An 18110-nucleotide genomic window follows, 5' to 3' on the forward strand; every position below is an offset into this window, starting at 1 on the left:
GGACGTTCTATCGGAAAAATTTGTATTAGCGAACGTTCGCTTGTTAATCGAAAATCAGGTTTCAATTTAAAGTTTTGCAAATGGGATTTGACGGTTTCAAATTCATCGTACTTTTTTTTTTTTTTTTAATATTCGTGAATGGAACAACGAAGAATCCATACGAAATACGGTAAATAAATAAAATGAAATATTGAGAGTTTGCAGATTATTTGCAATTAAGAGTAACCATTGGCATTTAGGCAGCTGTTCTTAAAACTTTTAGAACAAACCCACACAGCCCGGAGAAACGTAGAAACTATGTATATTACTAATTACCCCTATGCCACACAGCTGGATTACGCAACTAGTGAATACAATTCAGTGATACTTGGATACCTTAATCCATTGGATCCAGCATGTGTTTCCGAAAAGACGGGTCTTTTTCAGACAAAACAATATTTGCACACGTTCTTTGCGTGTGAAAGAAGGGAGAGAAACGAGTCGATTCTTCGAATGGAAGAGAGTAAGTTGAAAGCCGTGGAGAGAAGAAAAATATTCAAGGTGTTCTGTTCGAGAAGAGAACGACAAGGTAAAGGAAAGCTTGGCGAATATTTCGCGAGAAAGAGTTGAACGAGACAGACACGTGTCGTTTTACGTAATCTCACAGCTAGAGGGGATCCTCTTTGTACAGGGTACAAAAGCCGCCACCTCCGTTTCACCGACGACTGCTCGACTCTGCATGTGCCGTCTGCTCTGCCGAATGCATCGTTACGGAACCGGAAATGTTTGTTTGAGGCTCATTGAATTTCCTGCGCGCCAAAGGTCTCTGCCACCCCGGCCCCGGTGTGTCAACACGCGTCAACTCCGTATCGCTCCAACATTCTTTTGCATTCAGTTGGAGCGAAAACAGAAATTTCGTTACGTATAAATCGCCATTACAAAAAGATGTAAATTTTTTAATTTAAACAAGTTTACGAACGTTCAGCGATGCAGAATTGAAGTTACATATTTATTAGAAGGTTCAAGTGCTTTCCAGTTGCTGGCTGTTCCTTCTGTTTGTTCTAACGCGCGTGTTTCTTTTAATTTACCGCTGGAAACGGGATGAAAAGCACAGTCTAAGGCCGCAGACCAAAAGTGGTTTAAATTGTCTTTGCCCCGGAGCCTCAAAAGGCAGGCTGTTTGCTGTGCACCTCTTATTTGCCGTTTATTTTCTCCTCGGATTCTGAATTTATTCGCTCTAGGTCTTTGCTCACTTCTAACCGGTGCCCTCTATACGATGCGCGTCTACGTTTTACGGTTTCCTTTGGGCCGTGTTCCTAAGGATAACGTCAATATTTTCTTAACATTCAGCCAGAGAAATTTTTCACGAAACACAACCGAATGTAACGATAAATTTTTCTGTCATTCGAATTTAACAAATACGACAAATTTTATATTCTTAAATTTCTCTTTAATAATGTCGAATATTTCAATAATTACGAAACTATTATGAAAAATTTCTTTTCCCACATTTTAATACCTTTTGTTTCTTTTAACGATTAAGAATGTTCTCAACCACTCGAATGAAACAGCTACGGAAATTCTCATATTTTCAAGCGTCTATTTCATAACACTCAGTCTTCTGTAGTAATATACTGTGTGTCTTGCTACACTAAGGCGCTATTTTATCAGACAACACCGTGTAGCAAGGAATTCGAGAACTGGGCCAGAGAACGGGCGAGAAACATCCTTTTAGCCGACGAATTTTGTAATATCAGGAGTTTTTGGGGAGGAGGTTGTAACGTTGTCCCAGGCGAGCGGCTACGTCTTTCATTATGCCGTGTGTTTACGTTCAATAATGTAAATGTCGCGTTCCGGAGAATTTTCTTTATTCAATCGTAAAGTTGGAAAGCTGCCGCGAGATGAAACGGACGTCGCGTAGTGTTTTGCACGCTCCGCTCGAGCGTCTTTCTTTAAAATGTAAACGAAGCTTAATATACGGCCGTGGATGAAAAGGAAAAAGAGAAAAAGAAGGTAAAACGTCGACGTCAGAACCGAGGGAAAATGTCGTTCAGAACTGATACTTTGTTTTTCAGATCAAAACTTGGAGATTGATAGAATTGATAGAAAGTTTAGTATCTACACCTTGTAATTAATTAAAGCTCTCTGATTGAGAAAGTTTTCAATAATCTAAAATGGAATTTCAGAATGTTATCATGCTTTTTTAGAGGTGTAGATGTTCTTATCTCAAGCAGGAGAATTTGCTTTCGAAAAGCGTACGAATCGTAATTCTTGTCTTGGAAATTTTAAGAAATCGAAACGTTCAAGAGATTGGCAGGATAAAAGAGATAAAGCTATAGGACGTTTATCACGCGATCCTGAAGTTGTCCTATTCCCTTTTTATGCGAATCGATGCCCATTTCCTGGGGAACAGTTTAGAAAACTCTGTGAACTGGTCGAGAATCTTACCAGTCCTATAATCATATTTTCAAGATTCGAGGATGGAACTTCCATCTGGTCGATCGGGTACGCTTCGAATCTTAGGATAAAGAAGTTAGGATTAGAACTTCATAGTTTGATCATTTGCATAAATTGAAGCGATTCAATCTTTTCGCTTAAACAGAATAGCTAACAATTTCCGTTTTTATCTTAATCCATCTAGCAGACGTTAGAATAGGTACCTACACCTCATTCGGTGCCTGTAGTTGAAAGACAAATAGCGGAATAGGATCCCCTTGATGAAGCTAAATGGCACGACTAATCGTTCGTACATGACCAGAGGCTCGCTCGCGACTGTCTCGAGCTCTATAAAAGCCGAGTAACTCGTCAATGGATCAACGGGACCATTGTACATTGGCACGCTCTCTCTCCTTCCTTTCATCCCGCTGGAGACCTGGCGCGTGACCCAAATCCCAAATACTTCCTCAGGGTTTTGTCGTCAGACCCCTCTCCCTCTCTCTCTCTTCAACCCCTGTTCCGGGGATGTTCAGTGTCTCGCGAGGAACGCGACCAAGCCAAGCCCCGTCGCCGGCCCGTTTCGAAAGCACAACAATGAGAGGGTCACGGAAACGATGTCTGAGAGAGTCGTCCCGCATAAAGGGGCTGGTCTGGTCTCGTTAAATTCTGTTGTTCGAGATATTGGTGGTGCATACATTAAGAAAATGGCCGTGATGAATGTTCCTTTAGCAGTGGACGCTAGTTTCCAAGTTCTACTTACGATTATTACTATGATTATTCTCGGGTTATGCCCATAACAATCAATATTTCGCATCTGGGTTGAATCCAGCACTGAATTTACATCCCCTGCATCAAATTACAGGAAACAAGATATTAAACAAAATAGGACAACGTGAAAATAGGAAAACTTTTGACCGTATCATAAATATTTTATTGTCCAGCTTGCGAGCTGGTTAGAAACGTACCTTCCTGAACGAGGATAATTCGTGGAGCATCGAGTTTTGTACGCCTCTTTTATGACACACTGGCCTTACTGAAAGGGATGAAAACTAGGCGAGCGTATTTTACCCTCTCCATTCTCGTGCATTCGGCCATGCGCATGTAAACGCAGCCCCTGCTCTGTTTCGCTTCCTGTTGGTGCACCAGCATAATTTGTTATTATTTATGGAATTAAATTAACGGGTAAATGGCTCAAGGGTCGTTGCAACGTACCGAGAAACCTATGTTTGAGAATTCAAGGGGCGCTCGAAATAAGAATTTTTATTTAGTATATAACTAAATATTTGAGGATTTGTGTAATCTCGGATTGCAGGGTCGAATCTAGATTTTAGGCTTTTGTTGCAAACGAGCTTCGAGTAATTTTCCACGTGTTCATTCAGTTTTTAGACGTACGTAATTGTAGCCAGGGGCGTGGGTAGCCAAATTTTCTATCCGATTGGCCGCGATTATGCACTAGAGACCAGCGTCATCGTATTTTCTCGATCACGCTCGTCGCGTCGCACCGTGTTGTCCACGATTTCCATTTCAATGAAAATCATCGATATTGTTATTGCGCCTGGCGGAGGCGTATTTTCGGTTTGTCGCTTGTGAAAACGGATTAAATACGCCTTGTGCGAGCGCGACACCGTGTTCGCATTGCGGAATTAACTGACCTAATAAAAACTTCCGAATAGAAAAATTCGAATCTAATTAAATAGGGAAAGGGTTAAGGCGGAAAAATATCTAGGTAGAGGAGATCGATCGTCAGGTTAACAGGATTATCCGGTCGCGAGCGTGTATCTTCATTGCTGGTTGTTCCCTGAAACAAGCCGTTCCACCGCGTCGAAATGAGCTCGAACAACGGTGTATATCCGCGTGTCGCATAATGGAGTTATTGTAACGAGTGGTCGTGGCTCGGTACGTCGTTGTTCCTCGTAATTCGAGGGGGTAGGCGGTAGATAGAACACGTTGCTGGTGGCGATCGTAACGCTATGGGAATGTCAACGGGCCGCATTAATCGAGCACCGGTCCAATTTATTGAATTATATTAATCCATTATAATACGAGCGAGTGGATTTATCTCCTTCCCTTCGGCCATTATTCCGAGTGACGAACCGTAAAATCAGACTATCGAAACGTTTGCCAGAAGTTATCGGTTGTTGCACGATTACGTATCGAAGAGCTACGCCGATTAACGTTATCGGATGTTTGACGTATCGTGGAGTACGGGATTACGATAGTCATTGAACATTACGCGACCACTTTAAAATCTGTTCAATCACGATCCTTGGACCAAGGATTATTTAATGCTGTATCAGAGATTTTGTAAAAATTCTAAAACGTAATTATACATCCGTGAGTAAACGAGACCTGGAAATTAATGCAGCGCACGTTTATTTCATAAAATCGGACGGTAACGCTCGAGCTACGCGTTGCACTACTAACACCGGATAATTAATATTTATTCGGTATCTACTGGGAAATAAACATAGCTCGCTTCGTTTACACGGAATCGAATACGCATTATGCTGGATGATTTACATATCGGAATGACGCCCTACCACGCTCTTTAACCGTTGAAAACTTCTACGAATCCATTTGCCAGCTCTTTAATTTCATAATGCAAGTCATCAAGATCTCGCAATCAAATTCTTACTGGAACAGTTTCCAGCTTCTCAACGGCAAAAAAGGGGAGTGCGAAACAATGGAAGAGGAGGAAAGGGTGAAAATGATATTGCAACGGGTAGCTCTAATACAATTGCTGCAGTAGCAAATTCTTGGAGTATAGACTGTGTCCAGAACTACAGAGTTGCCATTTTCTCGTCGAGCATGTTCAGAATGACGCGGCTTGTGGTATCTTGCTGCTAGGAGCGCAGTTACGCTCTAACGGCGTGCCGCGCTCCTTATTAATAGGCACACTTGGAACTACGAAGCGAAAGGATAACACAATGGACCTGTGAACCACGCCTGGAACGTTGGAGAGTTGAATGGCCCTGGCCATTATTTAGAACGCGTCGTTCGAGCTGAGGAATGGCCGGGGTTAGCAAGTAAATCGTTCCATCGTTTATTAACGCTGACCGAGGGTTCATGGCACCCCATATTTAATGAATTCTCATCTACACTCGAACGCGATAGTAAAGCGGTGTTCAAACTTCTCTTTTTTTCTTTTGTTTTGCATCGTAATTAATTATTCGCTCAAATTTGATTTACCAACGCTTTAATTTTCACCTACAGGAACAGGATATGAGAAAGTTTGTTTATTCGTTAAAACGAAACAAGGTAATTCAATTTGGCAATTTTTTAGACGTACCTGTCGAAAAAATCCAATCACAAAGTTTCCACTAGTTTCTCTATTGTTCGGGGTTGCTACCTTAATTGTTGCCAATTAAAAATGAAGTTTGAAAATGGTCAGTTAACTTACGGAACACCGAGCATTATCCTCGTTAACGAGAAACTATGCGTTATTAGCGATCCTTCCTGTTTAACCATGGTTTCACGCGTAACAGGATTTTCATTTTAGACTATCAGAAAATAAGTGGATTCTATAATAAAATTGATAACCGAGCTGAGATTTCTAAAACTAATTATGCATAGCCTGAAACATTTCGACATAGATTCATTGCGCGTAGCGGAGTCGAATTGAAGCGAACATTATTGCAGCGAGCAATTCGATGCATCCCCGGAGCGGGTTGTTTTGGTTTCGACGTGCCAGATCGGAACTGATTGACGCTCTGGGATATACTCGGCCTGACCTGGAGTTAATTACGGAACCTAAGCGAACCGCAAGCTCGCTCTAAACAGCTTGAACCGGCTTCCCCATTATAATTAATTAATTAGTCGTATGAGATGTGACTTAATGGATCGTCGTCGATCCGCCTCGGAATACCGTTCAATTCCTCATACATCAGCTTACCGTCTATTCGTGTTACACGACCCCTTCCGACTATCATTTTTTATCACCTATTGGTAATATAATAAATATCCTCTTACCTTTTACATTATTACATCTTCTATGACGAACGTTGAATCCTGTTGAAGGTAGAACAGGTTCGGCGAAGGAAACGATCCTCATTGGTAGCTTTGGTGTTATTTTTATTAACCGAAAGCCTAGGCTATAATAAAGAACGCTATGTGTATACATATTCTCTATCTATATACAATAAATCCATCTTTCACAACGCCACCGTATAACACATTTGGCAACCCGAAGCCGATTTTCTGTTCTATCTTTCACTCGTTTACTTGGCAGGAGTTACTTTGTCGCGTTGTTCGAGAAGTCCTGTTACAAACAGATGATCGACGACGCGATTACGGGTACACGGAAGGATGAATCCATGCTTTGGATTCTTCGATCGTGATTTCTCATACCAGTACCGTCCACAGGATTTTTTCTAAAGTCTCAGACTCGTTTTGCTAACCGCCGAATTCACGATTGGGGTTCGCGAAATCATACGGTACAGCCTGTGAGCAGTACTGATCTTATACGAAGGAAAGAAACTCGAATTGGAGCCTTCTAAAAGATCGACCTTTTAATTAAGTTTTCGTGCTGATCATCGTTACTATTGATACGAGTAATTGTAATATTGCTTGCGCAGCACTAAAAGGACGAGTTTAGTCATCGTAATACGTATATGAGTATCTCCAGTACGAACATCGTTAAGTCGCCAGATAGTTCTGTATACTATTTACAAAAAAATCCTCACCTGTCGTACACAGGATATACGAGCATTCGAAATGATGAGGGAAAAAACATCGTCTTTAAAAAATCAGTCTTCACAGGAGAGATAACGAATGTTCCAAAAAACGGGGGGTCGTTTACGTCGTTGTTCGGTTCACGCGAATGGTCGAGAAGGATCGGTTTCAGCGAAACGAACGTTCCATCGAAAACGTTCGTTTTTCACTGCTGTGAGCAATAGCATCGCGTCCCTATACATACACTTTTTCTTTCTGATTTCAATCAAACCGATATGATTCGATTTCTGTCTCTGCTATCTTTGATTATTTTGGCACCCGATAAGTGAACGACTGGTCTCCTACTACCGTGATACGTTCGACGCTTCACATACCAGAGCAATATCGAAAACTTTCGTTCGTTTTGATAAACGAGAACGTCCAAGTCTCGCGGGAACGAGCCTCGAGTGTTTATTCAAATCTACACGTATCAGTTTTGGCACTTCTCTTAATTGAACGGCGCCAGAGAATGGCGCCAGCCTCGGTCTAAAAGCCTGTACGTGCAACTTTTAACTCTGTGCCGAACCCAGACACTGATTAAACCCTTGAAGAAGAAAACCTAGGGTAGTTTCATGGATTGTCTCGAAAATCGTGACTAGCCAAAGATACCTGGACAATTGTGATCGGCCTTTATCTCGACAGCACGATGATCAAGCTCCTTAGGTTTATGCTACGAGTTCAAAGGAGTGGTGCCGATATTGCTGATGAAGCTAGGACAGGCATTATCGGCTCTGTCGCCGCTCTGCAGCGAGAAATGCCTATACGACATGTATGCCTGCGGGTTCGAGGACAACGGTTGATCCCTCTTCTCCGTGGACCTCTGTTTCTTCATCTTCATGTAGCCCAGCACCGAGATCAACACGACAAACACCACGAACCCCATGCAACTGCCGACTATCAGGCCTAACCTTCTGGTCAGAATGTTGGCCAAGCCTCCTCTGTCGCTCATCGTTCCATCTCCCACTATCGAGTCAGGAGCATCCAATGTTCTAACCTCTGTACATCGACTAGTGAGAGAATTCACCATAGATGGACGAGCAGAGCTCTCGATCACGTCGTCGTGAGAGGCGTTCCATTGCCAAGAAGCTATGTCCTCGGGGATTGACGTGCCCCAGCTGCCCAGACCGAGCACGCAGATCAAGTAGCGAGTATCCGAGGCTAACTTCGTCAGCTTCACAGAACGTGCCTTAGGGTCTAGCAGCTTCACTCGTACCTGCAACACCGATGAAATTTAAAAATTTACGCGTCTTCGTCGTACTATGTGTGTCGGTCGGCTATTGGGCTGTCGGAGATACAGTGGATACTGCTTAATAATTTTTTAACCCTAAAACTCACCTCCTCAACGTTGTCCAATGCATGATAGGCCACTTGGTAACCATGAAGACCGGAATGGTTTCTACTCTGCCAGGACACGAGTACGGAGAATGGCTGAATGTCTTGGATCGCCAATTTCAGGATCAACGGAGCAGAACAGAAAGCGTGAGGATCCAGATCAAGGAAAACCAGACCCCGTAGCTCTGGTGGTTGTTGGCATCTCAACAGACCACCCTCGACATCACCGACCCCAACACCGTTTCTTCCGCGACCACGACCACCACCTACCCCGCCAACCAGCTTTTGATGATCTCTCAACCACTCCCAGAGTTCTTGCGATTCGCAGCTGCAACGGAGCGGATTCTCTGCAGGCAACGACAGGGATGATCTGGTTAAAACTTGTTATACATCGTCGTTGTGCAGGAACTATTATACAGGAAATTAATTTCAACGAATTTACGGACACGTAAGAACGCCGAGTACGGTCGAGCGCGTTTAGAGGAAATCGAATCCTATCAGAAACCATCAAAGTATCGATCCGAAACAGCACGTGGACACTGGGACAGCAAGGCGTCCATGGTGTACCTACTATATTTGGAGGTCTTTCGAGGGGAAGAGGACGGGGGGAATCGGTGGACATTATACTTCCGTGAAGGACTAGTTTGCAGACTCGAGAAGAGGATGAGAGGGAATTGCAGAGCGTGTTTGATTGTCCCAGTGGCGAGTATCGATTCGAGACGATTGCACGTGACCAGCGATATGATTGCATTTCCAACAGCCAGTAACTTCGTTTCGATCGATAGCTTCGATACTATGTATAGAATAATTCTCAATTCTGTGCATCGAATAAAACTTACAATAACAAATGAGACATCTCCTATCTAGAGACTTTTACCGTCTCTAGAATACTCTAGTAACCCTTTTAACGAAGTTTACAACTTACCTTCAGCACGCAAGCTCCGTATCTGGGTCTCCAGAGGTCGGAACGCGTTCAACGGTAGATTCTCCAAGTAGTTCCTGCTCAGATCCAACAACCGCAACTTCTTCAGAGGTCTGAACGCCTCGCTGGATATAGCGTTGATCCAATTACCATAAAGATGCAGTTCCACCAAGCTGACCAAGTTCTTGAACGTCACCTTGCCCACGATCGTGATCTGATTGTACGATAGGTCCAGTACCTGAAGGGACTTCAGGTCCTCTGGGAACTCGTCGAGCTCTTTTAGTCGATTGTGTGTCAGATTTAAGATTCGCAGGTGCTCCATACCTTGAAGTCGTTCCTTCGGTAGGATTTCCAAACTGTTCATACCGAGATGCAGTGTCAGCAAATTGGGTAAACTTCTGAATGCACCAGGCGATACTCTCAGGATGCAGTTTTGACCCAAGTACAGGTGCAGTAGAGCAGGAAATGCCTCAAAGTCTTGCGAAGTGACTATGCTGAGATTCGTGCCGGATATGTGCACCTCTTGAAGAATAGGGTATTTAGCTTCTGATGGAAGATCATGGATTCTGTTCAACGGATTCCTGGTCAGATTCAACCATGCCAGACCCGGAAGGTTCTGACCAGACAATGCCACTGCTGGAATTTGTCTGAACTTGTTTTCCGACAGATCTACTCGGCGCAGCATGGACGAATGGGCGAAGAAGTTGGCCGGAAGTGCGTTTAGATGGTTGTGACTGAGATCCACGGAGATGAGGCGCGACAGGTTGGCCATGGCGAAGCCAGACATAGTTTCTATTCGATTATGGCTAAGGTCCAACTCCCTCAGGTACTTCAGGCTGGCAATGCTGGCCACGTCCACGTTCGCGATCTCGTTGTTGGACAGAGTGAGGATCTCCAGGTTCAGGGCACTGGCTAACGCGGAATACGGAATACCTTGGAACCGATTCTGGTCCAGACGAATCTCTCGAAGAGACAACAGGTGATCGAAGATGCCGGGTGGTAGATTGCGAAGGTAATTACGGTTCAAATGTAGACGCGCCAAGTTTCGATTTAACACGAAGATGATCTCTGGCAGTTGAGAAATCTGTGCCTCGTTTAACAACAGTTCCTGCAGAGACGGTAGTCCGTTCAGGCTGTGCTCTGAGATCTGACTAAAGTTATTCCCTGATGCGGATAAAGTATGCAGACCAGTGATTCGTAAGTTGAAGAGAGCAGAAGAAGCAAGAAGATTGTCATCCAGATTCAGTTCGGAGAGATTATTGAGCCCTCGAAAGGCGCCACTCTCTACGTTCATAATGGAACAATTCTTTAGATTCAACGTTTTGATGGGTAAGTCTTCCTGGAAGATTGCATCGTGCAGAACGGTCAGGTGATTGTTGGCTAGATCCAGGACCTTCAATTTTTTCAGAGCAGTCAAGGAAAACGAATCTAGTCGTCTGAGACCATTGTCTTGCAGGTACAACTCTTCAAGTTCATGCAATTCGGAGAACGTTTTTGCTGTGATGTGGTTGAGCTTATTCATGCTCAGTTCGAGAAATTTTAAAGCTTGCATTGGCTGGAAAGCACCGTCCTCTATCCTGGATATAGAGTTATTGGTCAGATACAGTCGTTCCACCAGAAGCAAGTCCCTGAAGAGAGGTGCCTGGAGGTGTGTCAGTTTATTGTGACCCAGCCACATGATTCTGACTGACGCCTGACCACGCAGAGAATCATTGTGTAGTACTGCTAATCCGTTGCTGTCCAACTGAATGGACACTAGAGAGCTGCCACCGGAAGACGATTCAGAAGAAGACAATTGGAACACGTCGCCGAGTACAGTTAGCTGGTTTCCTTGAAGGTTGACGTGCTGTAGGCTACTCAGGGTTCTCAGAGCTCCCGTTTCCATATCTGTGATAGCGTTGTTCTGCAGGTGAAGCTCCAGAAGCGAGGGGAGAGGCGAAAACACTCCACGCTTCACTTCAGTGATATTGTTGTCTTGCAGTCTCAACTCACGGAGTTGATGCAACTTTAGGAACGTGCCTGGTTGAAGCTTTTGAATCTTGTTGCCGTCCAAGGACAAGGAGGAGAGGATCACACAATGTTCGAGAAACTCCCGCGGCACTTTCTCGATGTAGTTATTGCTCAGATGTAATTGGGCTAATTGCGTAAGACTGGTCAGACCCCTACCATCAATTCTTCTGATGGCGTTCTGTTGAAGGTAGATGACCGCGAGGCTGACACTGCCTATGAACGCATCCCCAGGGATCTCTAGGATATTGTTCTCTGCTAGGTAAAGTTCTCTAAGCTCTGGCAGCCTTGCAAACACCCCACCGATGTAATGAATATGATTATGACTCAGCTCGATGGTACGCAGCCTTTCATTTCCTTTGAAGGTAGCTATGTCGAGGAATACGATCTTGTTATGGCTCAAATCGATCGACTCTAGCTCCTTCAGGGACACGAATGCATCCTTGTGAATGGTCTCGATCGAATTGTAATACAAGGACAGACTGTGCAAGATAGGACACGGTCTAAAGCAGTCTTCAGCCAGTTTCTCGAAGTTGTTGCTGCTGAGGTCGAGGATTAGCAACGAACTTAGCAGACTATAACCATCGTTTGGAAGTTCTGAAATTTCGTTCCAGGCTAAAGTGAGCGAAGCCAAGCTTTCCAGTCTCCTCAGAGGTGCCATAGGGAACAGTTTTAGCTTGTTTTCAGCTAGGTCTAGATCGCTGAGACTGTCTTCGAGGCCTGCGAACGCGTACTCGGAAATCTTCGATATCTGATTGCCCTTTAAGGTCAGTTTCATTAACTTCAATCCATAGAAACAGTAAGATGACAGCTCTTGTATCAGATTCGCTTCGAGGTCCAGGGCGGCCAATTTCTTTAGTTCGGCAAGCGATTTTTGAGGTACGTGGGGCAAGCGACTGGAAACCAGAGCCAACGACTCCAAACTCTCCTTTAGATTCGCGAATGCCCCTTCGCTAATTTCACGAAGGGACGAATGAGATATTTGAAGGTGCCTGATTTGTGAACCGTCTGGAAAGCAGCCCTCTTTCAATTCCTCCACGGTTTTGTCCAGTTCATAAACGCTCAATGACTGCACCGTCGTGCCTGCTCCTGGAAACGGTCGTAAACGACCCGGCTATTAATCTGATTCAGATTTGGCGGCATTAGGTGATCGGTTCGGACTTTATGGACGGTGTTAAAATGATAAAAATACGCGGCTGCTGTTATAATTTTTTGAAAGTCAATTATCGATAAATGAAAAAATTTTCAACGTCAATGTGAAAATGGGTAGTCGATTACTAACACAAAGAGTAAAAGCTTTTGTTGAGAACACCGTCGCGAAATAACGACCCACTGGATGCTAATTGATCTGTCACACAGCGAGTTCAAGCGAACGCGACACTGTTATCCCGATTATAATAACAATCTCTACTAGCGTGTTATCTCGTCGAGTCATTTTGTTAACAGATGAAAATTGGATCGTGTAGCAGGGCCGTATCGGTAAAGTTTTTACGAGGGAGTTTGCATTATCCTCGTGTCGGAGCGTACTTTCTAGTGTACTCACCACCAGCATTCAGAACTCCTTGCAAAGTAGTCCGGAGGGTATCCTCGGTGGCACCAGGGCATTCCAGAAAAAGACCATCCTCGAAATTGTAACAGGGACAACCGGGAATAGTTTCTGGTGGTGGGCACTCGGCCATCTGAGCGGTGGCTTTGCTAGTCGAGAAGTGTTGTATCAGTAGAATCTGCAGGATCAGCCTGAGGGCGTGTTGCTTCGCGACGCTTGACCGTCTTCTACGTCGTTCCGGCGCTAAACGTGTCATCGTGCTGCTGCATTCGTCACTGCAACTTCCTCTGCTTGCCGGAGGTCCTCCTGGAATCATCCAGTATATGTATATGAGAAATTAGTGAAATTGCTTCTTTCGTTTGTCGTTGAAACAACTCGTTGCAAATTAACAATCTTTCACTTTATTAAACTCTAATGGTTCTTGTTTGGTGTCAGCTATCGCACGGCAGCTATGTCGTGTTTCGAAATATAATGAAGCTGTCCGTAGTCATAGTACCCTTCTTTACGACAGCTTTTCTTTTTTACTCCGTTCCTATCTGTCCTCACTGCCGCCAGCCAAGCAGAAAATATTAAGAAGAGTCGAGAAACTGCCGTTACGATGCCCTGCTCGACCGTCTTTTAATTATAACGAGACTGTTTAGTTATGCAACGTAGCTAGAATTTAATATACTTTTTGTTAGCTTAACGACAACGTCACACACTGACGTTCGTACCATAGGTGGGGTAAAATTAGGAATAACGTACAAATTTCGAAATGTCTGATTAGCAGGGGAAAAATAAAAAGAAAATGGAAGTTCCTGGAGCATGTAGACAGGTCGTTAGACGCGAACAGAGAAGAAGGGGAAATCAAAAACCGGATAATTACTGCGAAACAAGCCGTTGCTTTTTAGTTACCCTTGTGTCGCGTAGCAGTCACTCCACTAATTAAACGTTAATTAGTTAATACTACGTGGATCAGGGAGTTACAGAGGGAGCGGAGAGATTGAAGCGACGCGTCGCGTCGCGTCGCGGTGTCTCAACCCGCGTTTCCGTTTGCTATCATCCATTGTTAATAATTTTGCATGGAAACATCCTATCAAGAGGATCGGTTAAATAGTCACCCGCAGTGACGTTGTCGATGATTTCTAACGAGCACCCGTCTGTGCGGCGTCCGGCTTTGATACACCGGAAACGCACGATTCTCTTCCTTCCTTTCCCTTCGCCAAACTTGAACGTTATGTACAGTGTTCCAAAGAAAGTTAAACTATACCTATCATAAGCTTCGAAAGAATTTAATAACATATAAATTTCTTTCACAATCAAATCGATACACGTTCCAATTAAATCGATAAAAAATGGTAAAAAATAAGAATTATTTGCTCGTTACTAAAGTTTTGCGAAAAATTAATTTCAATTCACCAGCGTACAGTTCCCAGAATCTCGCGGTTTTCTGTCTCGGGTAATCGTTCCTCATTCGTCATTTCCCATTCGTTGAGCATACTTCCGGAGGAACGCAACTTCCCTTTACTTGGTCCCGAGCTCGACGAAATAATTTCTGCTTTTCGCGGACCAGTTGCCCGCTACAGATGGACCGGGAGCTGCTGTTAATGTATCACATAAATAGCGATCTTCCGGCGTGCAGCGTGGCCGGGATACACGGGTTTCCGTACGAGACACATTCTGAATGCAGCGATTTCCTGCAATAACAATCGCGAAATTATGTATGCCGGCTGCGTAGGCCGCGGCCTCTCGGCCTCATTCCGTTGCATCTGCTGCATCATGGATCATCGTTGTAGAATAACGACAGGTGTACGATATACCTGCGAATGATGCTGATATTCCTTTCAATGTGCAAAGAGATTACGTGGATCGACAGCTTTCTCTTTTAGAATACTGAATACGTTAGAACACGTTATACATAGTAGTAACAGAAATTCTACTCGGAGTATTAAGTCTCAAGTGCTTTACCCAATTAATCATTTCAATAATCCTGAAACACTACACCAGCACAAAACCAAACGAAACCAAAATTTTCCTAGCGTGATTGAAGCAGCCATTCCAGAGTGATGTACAAGGTACAAGGTTCTTAGGTACAAGGAGAACATGCACCGACCTTGTAATCCCATAAAGGTCGACGTTCTCGCGAAATTCAAGAGAAATAAAATTCAAGAGTTTTATACCGTGACCCACTCCTACCATCGATCTCGTTTCACGATCACCGCTCGTATCTGTAACAGGAACAGGAGGGATAGAAAAAGTCGGAACAATGGATACCATGCGGTTTTTACGAGCGACTTGCCCGTCGTTTGGTTCTACAGAACTGTTACCAGGTGTCTGTTACGTTTTTTTTTTTTAGAAATCGCAGTTTGATCCTCTAAGGACTTGACTGGGGGTTAAGGTGGAACGTAACACAGGCAACGTAATTTCAGAGGGATATGGGTGTTTTATTTTCTTGGACAAGCATCGAAATTTGTATGGGTATGTAAAAGTATGTATTTTCAATTTCGAAAATATACAGGGTGGATCAAATAAAATGTTATCTTAACGATAACTGTGCAAGAGAAGACGAGCAGAGGGAGGTTGAATCATTTTGCGAGAAATAAGAAACCAAGAGAGAGTATATCGGAACTGGCAGAGAAGTTGTAGCTTCGCCAGTCACGGTGAAGAGTCAAAGGAAATGTGAAATCAATAGATGTCTATAATCAGAGAAAAGTTGGAGGTTATATATCCGAGACTAAGGGATGCGATCGGATCAGGTGTCGTATTAAATGAAGAAACACATAAAATCAAGTTCTGCACAAAGAAACAGAATATATCGGATTATCTGATGATTTATTTATGTTTCTGCAGAATAAGCAGCAGAAAATCGTGTACGATTGCATCGGCAAAGAAGAGAAGGATTAAAGTAAAAATTGATGCGAATATAATAAGTACTAAAAACATATTTTCTGTTCTCATCGATCATCGTTACCCTACTGCCTCGAGTTTGCTGTATTTTGAAGTTTAAAAAGATACAATGTTCATTTGAAAAAAAATCAGTATAGTGATCGATAAAATCGATAACCACTAGTTGTGATTATCTTTAAGATGATGATGAAAACGTGGCCATAATCGCTCCGTAAACCGCGAAATAAGCGTTTTTATTCAGCTGCAACTGGGAACCGCAGTTTCTGCGTTTCGACCACAGGAAACTCCGGTGAACACGGGTCGGCAATTTAGCGTGCTAAGTGGTTAGGGGTTAGCGCCGCGTCGAAAACACGTTGCACGGTGTATGGTTCGTGGAAAACTGGTCCCTAGCGTGGTTCACCTTTCTACGGTTATATTCCCTGAATACGGGGAATATAGAACGAAGCTGGTACTTTGAATGGTCAGTGGGTTGGCTTAAATCAAAGGGACTTTAAATTCTTTCCTCTGGACTCGGGAAATTTCTCGAAAACATTGTTTCCGCGATTTAAGCGCAATTTAAAGTTACCATCTGCTAACTTATGAGTTAAATTCAACGAGTATGGAGATGTTCCAACATGCAAACTCGTTAGATAATTTTCGACACGGACGACACGAAGGTACTCGGTGGTAATTTCAATTTGAAACTTACCGTGAATAGTATGTTGGACTGGAAGTTAGCGATTTGGAAGTGTACGAAATAAGTGATGAAATCGTGTCGACCATCTGGCATTCATACGGCTGATCTCAGTTGGTCAGTAATAAAGTTAAAATTAAAAACACGAAACTCCTTTTCAACTCCTATTCGTTACTTAACTTCGACCTAGTTGAACTTCAGCCGTTTCCCAATTAAGCGAATCTCGATCCAGTAATTCATTTTTCTCAGCTCCAAGACAAGATAGAAGAAAGTTGCTTTTCCATGCAAACGACCACGTTTTCGCGGCCACGTTAAAGCAGCCGAGAATCGTTTTCCATCGAAAAGAATCAACACGATTCTCCGTTGCTTCTCTGAAATTCAGATTCCATTTCGAGCGTTTTACAGGGTAGCCACGATGAAACGGTAGGAAACTTTCCTTCCTACCATGAATCCATAAAAATACGAAAGTTGAATCGCGTTCAATCGAGCTAACTCCCGAGGTTACCTCGCTTCCGGTAAACGAGATCCTCTAAATAAAAGAAAAAACCTATTGCTTTTCTCTTGCATTCACGCGCTTTCGTTTTCATCGTCTTCGTTGCGTTCGATTCAACCCTGTGCGACGCTTTTTATCCAAAGCGTTGATTGTGATTCAAGGGAAAAAACGAATATAAGGTAAAAGTATTGTTTCCTGTGGCGGGATATTGTTCGGTGCAGTCAGACGTCAAAAGCGAAACGAGACGAATTGTTTCGGCAGCTTCAAACGTAGAATTCCGAGCAAATTCTATCGATCAGAACAGCTCCTCCCGGTATTGATATGTATACCAGAGTGACGTCAGGCTACAATTTCGAAAACGATTTAGGTTATTTAAATATTTGCCAGATGCAATTCTTGGTGATCATATTTATTTTCAATAATCTCGATGGAAAATTGTATCTACGTCACGTTGTGCTTCAATTTCTAAAAGGGGAAAATGTATATGTAACGTACAATTAGTTTGATTAACACTGCTTGATTGACACCATCGAGCGTAACGTTGATTCCAGTTTAACACGTTGAAATATTCAAATATAAATTTCAATCAAACAGCTAATTAAATTTTTAACTGCGATTGATAATTAAATTTCAATTGTAAACGTTAATTACAGTGAATATTGTCCAAGATCTTTTGTTAATATGAGAAAAAAATGTCAGACAATAAATAATTTTGAAAGGTAATGTAAATAATACACATCATAGCATAATAATTGGGCCATCGATTCCACGGAATTGTTCCAATATCCTCTACACCCCATTACGATTGTTGATCGAAGCTCGATGTTTACGCGTGTTTATTTGTATAATATATTTTGTCGAGAAGCATGAATTATAATTTCAACCGGTGCTCGAGTACGCGACACAATTCCCAGTTTATTATTACTCCAATTAAATACGCGGCCATCGCTGTGGTAGCTCTCGAACGTTCGATAAACACCCCAGCTATTTAATTATTAATCGACCATTTAAAATCATGGTATTATTTATGTTTTAAACACGATTCGTTGTCCACGTTCACGCATTCGCATTCGAAATTCAACGTTATTTCTATGAAAATCGATAATTCTATCGCAGTCGAAACAAT

General features: G+C 43.0%; 1 protein-coding gene across 1 annotated transcript in view; it reads right to left on the bottom strand.

Annotated features, from left to right (window-relative positions):
• Positions 1 to 6452: 6452 nt before the first annotated feature.
• Positions 6453 to 18110, bottom strand: part of LOC117604849 (uncharacterized) — a 52899-nt gene continuing 41241 nt past the window's right edge. The window contains exons 2-5 of the mRNA XM_034325368.2: positions 12930 to 13238; positions 9383 to 12475; positions 8461 to 8804; positions 6453 to 8338 (exon numbers count right to left, since the gene is read on the bottom strand). Coding sequence (XP_034181259.2) covers positions 7796 to 8338; positions 8461 to 8804; positions 9383 to 12475; positions 12930 to 13238 — 4289 coding nt within the window. The 3' untranslated portion in view covers positions 6453 to 7795. The remainder of the gene's footprint in view (positions 8339 to 8460; positions 8805 to 9382; positions 12476 to 12929; positions 13239 to 18110) is intronic.

The sequence above is a fragment of the Osmia lignaria genome, chromosome 5, assembly GCF_051020975.1.
Source record: "Osmia lignaria lignaria isolate PbOS001 chromosome 5, iyOsmLign1, whole genome shotgun sequence".
NCBI lineage: Eukaryota > Metazoa > Arthropoda > Insecta > Hymenoptera > Megachilidae > Osmia > Osmia lignaria.